At 48.1% G+C, this 11,172-nt stretch overlaps 1 protein-coding gene across 1 annotated transcript; it reads left to right on the top strand.

The window, feature by feature from the left end:
• The first annotated feature begins 310 nt into the window (after positions 1-310).
• Positions 311-1,614, top strand: LOC100137010 (ocs element-binding factor 1). Its single transcript, XM_044592289.1, has one exon. It carries the CDS (start codon positions 837-839, stop codon positions 1,287-1,289), a length of 453 nt encoding a protein of 150 aa, XP_044448224.1. The 5' UTR covers positions 311-836; the 3' UTR covers positions 1,290-1,614.
• Positions 1,615-11,172: the final 9,558 nt, after the last annotated feature.

The following is an 11,172-nucleotide window of genomic DNA, read 5'->3' on the forward strand; positions in this document are numbered from 1 at the left end:
ACGCATCTGTTGCCTAGCCGCTGGCAAACAAAAAGTTGTAATATGAAGAAAAAAAACCGTTTACTGCTGTGTGTATTGACCGATCAAAAAAAAAAGAACCGATGTTTGCTCGGTAGGACTTTGGCGTAATTAGATGGAGACATAGCGAATATCCTCCTTTCCTGCGTGTGGATTTGCAAAAGTGCAATAGATATATTCAAAGTTAAAAAATAGCCCATGACAGGTTGTCCTCCAGAAAATGCCGCCCACCTTCCCCATTTCCAAAAATACCCAGAATGCCCTCCGCTCCACCTATAAATAGACCCTCTCCCAGCGCTTAGAAACCTTCCCCATCATCTCTACCTGCTTATGCATTAGAGCCCCCGGAGTTGCCTTCGATTTGCAGCTAAGTCCTGCTTTCTTTCTCCCTTCCCGTTCTTACGTTTCAGTCCCTGTAGCTTCTTTTTTCCTTACAGTGTACTCCCCGTTCCGTTGCAAATAAGGCCCTGAGCTCTGTCACATTCTAGCCTCGACTCCTTGGTCTTAGGAGGAGTTCGTCGCAGATCCGATCTAGAGAGCCTCCCCGCACCACCCATGTTTACCTTCCCCTTCCTCTGACGGCCGCCGTCCCCCGATGAAGCTGCGCGTCCGCTGCCGCTCCCACTCCTTCTCCGTCGCCTTCCTCTACTGGTTCTACGACTTCTCATGAACTCCTCGCCCCTCGACAACGCCGCATCCATCCTGCCTCTAGTTGATTAGATCCAGCTCCGTTTCTTCCCCTTTCCTGTCTTCTTCCTTCCCGCCATCAAAGAAAAGAGATCTTTTTCCTGGTTCTTGGATCGAGAACCCGACCGACCATGTCGTCGCCATCGCGCCGGAGCTCCAGTCCCGAGAGCAACATCGACGGCGGCAGCGGCAGCGGCTCCGCCGGTGACGAGCGCAAGCGCAAGAGGATGCTGTCCAACAGGGAGTCGGCGAGGCGGTCCCGCGCGCGCAAGCAGCAGCGGATGGAGGAGCTCATCGCCGAGGCCAGCCGCCTCCAGGCCGAGAACGCGCGCGTGGAGGCCCAGATCGGCGCCTACACGACCGAGCTGACCAAGGTGGACGGCGAGAACGCCGTGCTCCGCGCGCGCCACGGCGAGCTCGCCGGGCGGCTGCAGGCGCTCGGCGGCGTCCTGGAGATCTTCCAGGTGGCCGGCGCTCCCGTGGACATCCCGGAGATCCCCGACCCGCTGCTCCGCCCGTGGCAGTCCCCGTTCGCGCCCCAGCTGGCCGCCGCCGGTGGCATGCCCGACGCGTTCCAGTTCTGAGCCAAGAGCCGCCAAGACATGTCATGCCACTGCATTGGACCACCATGGATATGGTTGCTGCTCATCTACTGCTGCTGAAGAATACTAGTACTACCAGTTTGTTTGGTTCATGTTTAATTATGGTTTGATTCGTGTTGCTTATGTAATCCTAGACCATTATTAGTACTTATTTTGTGATTGTAATCTTCCTATGCTCCTAGCCAGTGGATATGGATAAGAACAATGTCATTGATGTGTGGGGGAGCGCAAATGGATTGTGCCTATCTTTGGGTGATTTGTAATAACATCTTGACATGGAACCTATATATATGTTTGCATCAAATTATTTAGGCACGTGTTACTTTGGCAAGTGTTTGATTCAATTTTATGAAATGATCTAGGTTGATTGGTTAGTGTTGATTATGTTACGTTTGATTCAATTTTATGAAATGACCCTGGGTCAATCTGCTTGCAGAAATGTTAGTCTCCTTTTGCCAAAATTGGATTACTCACAGGGATTGTTTCTGAAATTATCAATGCATCCCTTTTTACCTAATATATGTGCTGTGAACCTGTGATGACCGGTGAATTGCTAAAAGGCCATAGTGGAGACGCCATGCTCTAGCATTTGCCCTTTTATGTATATTTTGATGAAAAAATTGCAAGCGTCCACTGATATTTTATCGAAAATTTCCATTTATTGTGACTGGCTTTTGTTTAGAATATTGGCATCATCATCCACCAATGATGTTCAGTTTGTGTGTAGGTATAGGATATGGTAACACTAAAAAGTGATGTCCACTGTATCTGCTCTGTCTCGTTTTGGTAGTGGGAGTATTTGCTAAATATCCTCCAAGTAGTTTTCATTCATAAAAAAATAGTATTAGATTGGTTCGTTAAAGTGTTAATCTTACCAAGTCAATCATTGGTTTTAGCTCATTAAACTTAATGAGCTTACCGAACAAGCTACCGAGTTGCACGATCAACTTGTTAAGCTCCTAATATAACACATCACATATTTCTTATCTGAAGTGACAATGTTAATTGACATCGCAACCTATCTATTCCATCGAATCGACTCAATCCAGCCCATAGGTGGCACTAACTAGGGCATCTCATAGCTGCACCTCTGTCCCGTAGGCCCTTATACTTTGCACCCAAAACAAAAAGGTGTAACCCGTTGTATTAACGAGAGTTCACGAGCTTCAAACAAACATAGTTTGGCATGGTTTTGCTTGTTAAGCACATCGAGCTGAGGTTTAATAGCCCCGAGCTTAGCGAGCCGAGCAACTAGTTAACCCACCCCTAGGTGGATCTACATGCTTACGTGTCTGAGGTGGTGGCACAATGGTGAAGGAGATGGCGCCGTGTGAAATATGGCTAATTTTTTTTAATAATACATTTTTTATTAAATTACAGAAATAATACGCCGAAAGTATTATTTTCAAAAATAATACATCGTCGGCCCGCTGCAGGCCGACTGGGCCTAATCGGCCCACAGCAGGCCGATCGGCTAGCAGCAGGCCGACTGCAGGCCCGGCTGGCACGCAGCGGCCTCTGGTTGGTCGGGCCACGTCGCGAGGGGGAGGGATTGGGCTGTCGGCGTGGTGCGCCCCTGTCGGCCTACCGCCCGCCGATCGGCCAGCTGCTGGCCGACAGGGTGCTGCCACCTGACGCGCTGGCCGGCCCGTGCCTTATCCTCCCCTTCCTCCCTTCTTCTTCTCCCCTTGCTCGTTTCTTCTTCTGTTCTCTGTGTTCTTCCCTTCTCCTCTCTCTACAGAAAAATGGCACCCATTTATACACCTAAATGAGCAAGATTTTCGCGATTTTGGCACCGTGAATGGGTTCAACTCATTTAGGGCAGCCAAAAGAGGTCTCATCTACTGATGGGGTAGCTCGTGGTGGTCGTGGTGAGCATTTTGGTGGAGGTGGTGGTGGTGAAGTTGGGGCAGTGTGGTGGTGGTGAAGTTGGGGCAGTGTGGTGGAGGTGAAGCTGTTGTTCGTCGTTCTTCGTTGGAGCCGGAGCACCGGCAGTTTTTCGTTCGTCGTTCGTCGTTCATCGTTCTTCGTTCGCACGCACGCTTCAAGGGTATATTTCAGCCCACATTTTATTTTTCGTAGGTGCTCCGGTAGTATTTGTTAATATGTTTCGATGTGAAATAAATTTTGTGTGCGATTATTGTTATTTGCTCCGGTAGTATACGTAAATATTTATAGTTGCTACGGCAAATATTCGTAATATAGTTGTAGGTGTGTGAATTGTATTAGTTGTTAGTGGGGATAATAAGTTGTTGCTTAATACTTGACACGTACACAGGTGCGTGATAAGAAGTTGGAAACATGAATAAAAGTTCGAAAGAAGAGACAAGTTTTTTTTAAAGAGTTCAGGTCGGCATGTGCATAGCATGTCAGTGTGATGGAAATTTAACAAGCAAACAAAAAATGGGAAAAGTACAACTACATGTTAAAAAACGTTTCAGTCCGTACCGATGCCAATTTGAAGCGGATTACACGCTAACCTTTATTCTGCGTATTTTCTAAAGTCCATTAACTAAAGTACGTCTCAATGCCACACTTTTTTTTTAAACTGCCACGCTGTAGTTTAACCCATAACAAGCAATAGCACCCCGCTAATGCCTCAACGTGGGCCTACTAACAAAAAAATACGGATAAAAACTTCTTTGCAAGGAAGAATTTTACATGATCGTAGAAAAAAGACGCATGCCTTTTTCTAAATTATTCTTAAAATAGATTAAAATAAAAAAATACATCAACATGGGCCATATAATTCAAATAAACTGAATTATCATATTTGTCAGTTATATCATTATTATTATTTGAGGCCTATTTATTATTAGTAAACATGGGCCTATTTATTATATTATTATTAAAACAAGAGTCAAGCAACTCATCATAATCGTCCACATAGATTAAATTATATTGATCGTGAAATTTACTATGGTCCTGGTAATATATAGACATGTCTAATACTTGTATTTCGTTGTTGAAAAAAAATAGGTGAGTCGAGATGTCCGATGTAGTGAAGTTGAGATTTTACTATGGTCCTGGTACTGTCCAAACAAATGAGTTGGGAGCAGACCTGAGTGAATTTACTCACATAGAGGTGGCAATGAGCGCACCACAAACATGGTCTGTTAGTCAGTTGAAAGAATGGATTGCGGCAAGTTTAGGTCTTGATACTGAAACACACACCGTCAGTGTTCATGCATTGTGGACACGGTCAAGTTCAAAAATTTACTTTTATTTGAGGCCAATAGAGGGAGACTCCGATTGGGTGCGGTGGTTACAAGGTTGTGAACGAAGGGGATGCAATCCTGTTGCTTTAGTGCTTCCCGTCGTGAAGGAGGTCACTGCACATGAAGGCGAGGGTGGCTACGAAGGACAGAGCAGTCAGGTAGAAGGAGGGAATGCTTATGGTTACGAACAAGGACAGAGCAGTCAGGTAGAAGGAGGAAATGCTTATGGTTATGAACCAGGGCAGAGTAGTCAGGTAGAAGGAGGAAATGCCGATGGTGATTACAATGGCGAGGTGGACGCTGACGAGGTAGATGGGCACATGCAGAACCAGATGGAAGAAGAAGACACTGATGTTGAAAGGGGTCATGCCGATGATTCTGACGAGTCAGATGAAGAAGAAAATGCAGAGGAGGTCCCGAATCCTGCATGGTGGAATCATGACTTATCATCTGCAATGACCGTGAATGATGGACATGATTCAGCCTGGCAATATCACCAGAACAATATTGCGACGGGTGCTATGTATCCGAACAAGCAAGCCCTGAAGGATGCAATAATTAATTGGGCAATGTCCACGCAAAGGGTTTTCACAGCTCAGGTGTCCAGTCAGAAATTCCTGACAATGGTATGCAAGAACGCGGATTGTCCCGCCAGGGTGCACGGCTTTCTCCCTAAGTACGGCACAAGTTGGGTGATAAGTGACTTAGTTAATCACACTTGTCTTATTCCCTGCATCCCTCAAGATCATGCCAACCTTTCATCCACGCTTATTGCTCGATTGTTTTACGATGAGATAGTGCAGGGCAAAGCTATGGAAGTGAAGGCAGTCCAGACAAAAGTCTTCGCCAGGTTCAAGTACAGAATTTCTTATGGCAAGGCTTGGAGGGCTAAGCATGCAGCGCTTGAGAGGAGATTTGGTTCTTATTTTGATGCATATGACTCTGTTGTCCACCTCCTCCACACCCTGCAGCAGCGGAATCCAGGCACCTATATCGATATCCAAGACATGTTCATGGCAGAGTTCCCAACTGTGAGGGTGTTGCATCGTCTCTTCTTCTCTTTCGGTGTATGCATCGAAGCTTTCAGGCATTGCCGACCGGTGATATGTGTTGACGGTACTTTTCTCACAGGCAAGTACAGGGGTCAGATCCTGACAGCCATAGGTCAAGACGGCCAAAATCAAGTCGTCCCACTGGCATTTGCTTTTGTGGAGAGTGAGAACATTGAAAGTTGGACATGGTTCTTCAGGCAGTTGAAAATATCAGTTGTGAAGGAGAAGCCCAATGTGTGCATCCTTCATGACAGGCATGCAGGTATACTCAGTGCGATAAGTGTTGGGGAACGTAGCAGAAATTCAAAATTTTCTACGCATCACCAAGATCAACCTATGGAGTTTACTAGCAACGAGAGGGAAGGAGTGCATCTACATACCCTTGTAGATCGCGAGCGGAAGCGTTCAAGAGAACGGGGTTGATGGAGTCGTACTCGTCGTGATCCAAATCACCGATGATCCTAGCGCCGAACGGACGGCACCTCCACGTTCAACACACGTATCGAGCAGCGACGTCTCCTCCTCCTTGATCCAGCAAGGGGGGAGGAGAGGTTGATGGAGATCCAGTAGCACGACGGCGTGGTGGTGGAAGTAGCGGGATTCCAACAGGGCTTCGCCAAGCGCTGCGGGAGGAGGGAGATGTGTCACGGGAGGGAGAGGGAGGCGCCAGGGCTTAGGTATTGCTGCCCTCCCTCCCCCCACTATATATAGGGCCAAGGGAGAGAGGGGGGCAGCCTTGGCCCTTCCTCCAAGGAAGGGTGCGGCCAGGGAGGAGTCCATCCTCCCCAAGGCACCTCAGAGGTGCCTTCCCCCTTTAGGACTCTTCCTTTCCCTTATCTCTTGGCGCATGGGCCTCTTGGGGCTGGTTCCCTTGGCCCATATAGGCCAAGGCGCACACCCCTACAGCCCATGTGGCCCCCAGGGCTGGTGGACCCCCGGACCCCTTTCGGCACTCCCGGTACAATACCGACAATGCGCGAAACTTTTCCGGCGACCAAAATAAGACTTCCCATATATAAATCTTTACCTCCGGACCATTCCAGAACTCCTCGTGACGTCCGGGATCTCATCCGGGACTCCGAAAAACTTTCGGGTTACCGCATACTAATATCTCTATAACCCTAGCGTCACCGAACCTTAAGTGTGTAGACCCTACGGGTTCGGGAGACACGCAGACATGACCGAGACGACTCTCCGGTCAATAACCAACAACGGGATCTGGATACCCATGTTGACTCCCACATGCTCCTCGATGATCTCATCGGATGAACCACGATGTCGAGGATTCAATCAATCCCGTATACAATTCCCTTTGTCTACCGGTATGTTACTTGCCCGAGATTCGATCGTCGGTATCCCGATACCTTGTTCAATCTCGTTACCGGCAAGTCTCTTTACTCGTTCCGTAACACATCATCCCGTGATCAACTCCTTGGTCACATTGTGCACATTATGATGATGTCCTACCGAGTGGGCCCAGAGATACCTCTCCGTTTACACGGAGTGACAAATCCCAATCTCGATTCGTGCCAACCCAACAGACACTTTCGGAGGTACCTGTAGTGCACCTTTATAGCCACCCAGTTACGTTGTGACGTTTGGTACACCCAAAGCATTCCTACGGTATCCGGGAGTTGCACAATCTCATGGTCTAAGGAAATGATACTTGACATTAGAAAATCTCTTAGCAAACGAACTACACGATCTTGTGCTAGGCTTAGGATTGGGTCTTGTCCATCACATCATTCTCCTAATGATGTGATCCCGTTATCAACGACATACAATGTCCATGGTCAGGAAACCGTAACCATCTATTGATCAACGAGCTAGTCAACTAGAGGCTTACTAGGGACATGGTGTTGTCTATGTATGCACACATGTATCTGAGTTTCCTATCAATACAATTCTAGCATGGATAATAAACGATTATCATGAACAAGGAAATATAATAATAACCAATTTATTATTGCCTCTAGGGCATATTTACAACAATAAGGACACTGACAAACCCAGGCCCTGAGGAACAAGTTCCATGGCAGGACTTGCAGAGCCGTTGGTGCATGCGCCATCTCGGGGCTAATTTCTTCTCGCAGTTTAGAAATAAGAACCTGATGAATCTGTTCAAAAAACTGTGCAAGCAGAACCAGTTATGGAAGTACAATTTGATACGCGACAGACTTAATGTGTGCACGCAGAGACACGTGAGGGACAGGAAAGCTGCAAGAGATGCAGCGGTGAGGGCACATGTTGAAGCAGTAGTTGCACAGTTGGCAACAGGAACAGCGGCCGTGGAGGAGGAGCCTGTTGGGCTATGTGACCTGCCAGGCTTTGACCCACCTGGTACTAGGAGAAGGCTCGGGAGGTCGATTAAAACCTTCGAGCAGTGGATAGAGCATGAGCCTCTGGAGAGGTGGTCTTTGCTACATGACACACATGGAGCAAGGTACGGTGTCATGACAATGAACCTCGCGGAAACATACAACTTTGTCCTCAGAGGAAACCGGGCATTGCCACTTACAGCCATCGTTGAGGGTATTTTCTATGGCACCGTCAAGTATTTCAGAGACAGACGTCAAATAGCAGAGCAGCATATCTTGAACAACCCAAATACACGGTACTGTGAAAGAGTCACGAAGTACATGGACAACAAGATGCAAAAAGCTAGATCACACACTGTAGTCGCCATCAGTAATCAAGAAAGAAGGTTTGAGGTCCGCTTAGCCAACAACAAATTCGGATGTGCAAATGAGTTGAGGACGCATGAGGTGAAAATTGGCAATGAAGCCTGGCCAACGTGTGAGTGCACATGCAATAAACCGAAATTGCTTCACCTACCTTGCTCACATGTACTTGCTGCTTGCGGGCAGCTTGGAATGGACGCAATATCGTTTGTGTCTCCATATTTTCTGAAAGAGGCTGTCCTCAATACCTGGACAGGTGAGCTGATGGGTTTTCGATCAATGGGTAATTTCAACAGCGTCAACCCCGCCGAAAGGCGTTACATTCCAAACCCAGAGCATATGCGTACAAGTAGAGGCAGACGGCAGTGTCAGCGCATCCGAAATGATATGGATGAATCTGAAGCAGGAGGTCCGACTAGGCAATGCATTCTATGCAATGAATTTGGCCATAGGGACACTAATTGTCCCACTTCGTCACTGGGCGTGGACGAGGCAACCGGGGAAGAAGAGGAGGTAGAGGCAGTAGAGGAGTAAGGGCGAGAGGAAGAAGCTAAGCTAGCACTAGTTTGTTCTGAATTTGTATTAAGTGTGGTGTGGCACTATGTTCTGAATTTGTATTAAGTGTGGCACTATGTTCTGAATTTTTATTAAGTGTGGCACTATGTTCTGAATTTGTAATAAGTGTGACACTATGTTATGAATTTTTATTAAGTGTGGCACTATGGTCCCACGTCGAGCATCGTGTTTTCTCCACAGCCACAGCAACACGGTCCCTCGTGGAGCTTCATGTTATCTCCACAGCCACAGCAGCACGGTCCCTCGTCCAGTTTCGTGTTTGAGCCAGAGCAGACGTCACACCCAGCAGGTATGTGTCTTCATATTTATTGTTTTCAATATTAATTGACGCGACCTCATTCTTCATGATGAAACGTTCCATCGCGTAGGAGCCTATGGATATCAGGCGTCTATGTCGGCATCACATGATACGTGGGGGAGTGATCAACATCCCGAGGACAACATACAGGCTCAGATGTCGCAGCACACCCAGTGGATGAACATGTTTTCGACTCCTCCACCAGGCCCGACACAGGATACACAGCATGACCAGGGAGAGTCTGAGATTCCTCCTTGTCACGTTAGGGCAACCGACAGGTTGGGATGGTCCCCGATTTCAGATCCGCCTCCCCGCCAGGCCAGACGTCGTCACTGACGCTTCTATCTATCAGTAGAGACATTACCATCTATTTCTGTGTGAGACTTATGTCCATTCTATGTATGAGAAAAATGACTATGTACTTATGTACGAGACATATGCCTACTCTATTTTAGTACTCTGTTATCGGAACTACAAGATCATATTTAGATAGAACATAATATTCATACAACGAGACATTACAAACAATTAGATAGAACTACATCTAAATTAAATGGTACGTAACTGAACTCACAACATACAACATAAAAACTACATGAAGTCATCATCGTCATCCTCGATCGATGCAGAAACCTTGCCCTTCGATGATGAAGAACCTTTCCCGCCATATGTTCGCGCCAACTTTTTCCCGCCACCCGTTTCCCGCCACCCGTTTCCCTCCTCCCATTTCCCGCCCCGTGTCCCGCCACCCGTTTCCCGCCACCCGTTTCCCTCCTCCTATTTCCCTCCACCCGTTTCCCGCCACCCGTTTCCCTCCTCCCATTTCCCGCCAACCCTTTCCCGCCATACCGCAGTCGTTCTTTCCCGCCATTTTCTCCTCTCTACCTATAAAACCCCCTTCAGACGGAGCTGGATAAGCATTGCAGTGTGGTGGTGGTGAAGTTGGGGCAGTGTGGTGGAGGTGAAGCTGTTGTTCGTCGTTCTTCGTTGGAGCCGGAGCACCGGCAGTTTGGTGGCCGCCGTTCGTCGTTCTTCGTTCGCACGCACGCTTCAAGGGTATATTTCAGCCCACATTTTATTTTTCGTAGGTGCTCCGGTAGTATTTGTTAATATATTTAGATGTCAACTAATTAGTTGTGTAAAAATGTGTAGTTGCTCCGGTAAAAATCCGTCCTATATGTGGATGTCAAGTATTTAGGAGTGTCAGTATATGTAGTAGTCCAGAAAAAAGGTTCGTAATATAGGCAGTCCAGTCAAATATATGTTGGGAATCGTAGCATAATTTAAAATTTTCCTACGCTCACCAAGATGCATCTATGGAGTCTACTATCAACGAGGGGAAAGGAGTGGATCTACATACCCTTGTAGATCGCGAGCGGAAGCGTTCCAATGAACGTGGATGACGGAGTCGTACTCGCCGTGATCCAAATCACCGATGACCGAGTGCCGAACGGACGGCACCTCCGCGTTCAACACACGTACGGTGCAGAGACGTCTCCTCCTTCTTGATCCAGCAAGGGGGAAGGAGAGGTTGATGGAGATCCAACAGCACGACGGTGTGGTGGTGGATGTAGCGGGTCTCCGGCAGGGCTTCGCCGAGCTTCTGCGAGAGAGAGAGAGGTGTTGCAGGGGAGGAGGGAGGCGCCCAAGGCTTAGATGTTGCTGCCCTCCCTTCCCCCCACTATATATAGGGCCAAGGGAGAGGGGGGGGGCGCAGCCTTGCCCCTTCCTTCAAGGAAGGGTGCGGCCAGGGGGGAGTCCTTCCCCCCAAGGCACCTCGGAGGTGCCTTCCCCCTTTAGGACTCTCCCTTCTTTCTTATCTCTTGCGCATGGGCCTCTTGGGGCTGGTGCCCTTGGCCCATATAGGCCAAGGCGCACCCCTTACAGCCCATGTGGCCCCCCGGGGCTGGTGGACCCCCTTGGTGGACCCCCGGACCCCTTTCGGCACTCCCGGTACAATACCGATAAAGCGCGAAACTTTTCCGGCGACCAAAATAAGACTTCCCATATATAAATCTTTACCTCCGGACCATTCCGGAA

The sequence above is a fragment of the Triticum aestivum genome, chromosome 1D (assembly GCF_018294505.1).
Source record: "Triticum aestivum cultivar Chinese Spring chromosome 1D, IWGSC CS RefSeq v2.1, whole genome shotgun sequence".
NCBI classification, from domain to species: Eukaryota; Viridiplantae; Streptophyta; class Magnoliopsida; order Poales; family Poaceae; genus Triticum; species Triticum aestivum.

What these genes read in the sequence shown, in the direction of transcription:
- LOC100137010 (XM_044592289.1), top strand. Translation starts at nt 837, where the DNA reads ATGTCGTCGCCATCGCGCCGGAGCTCCAGTCCCGAGAGCAACATCGAC.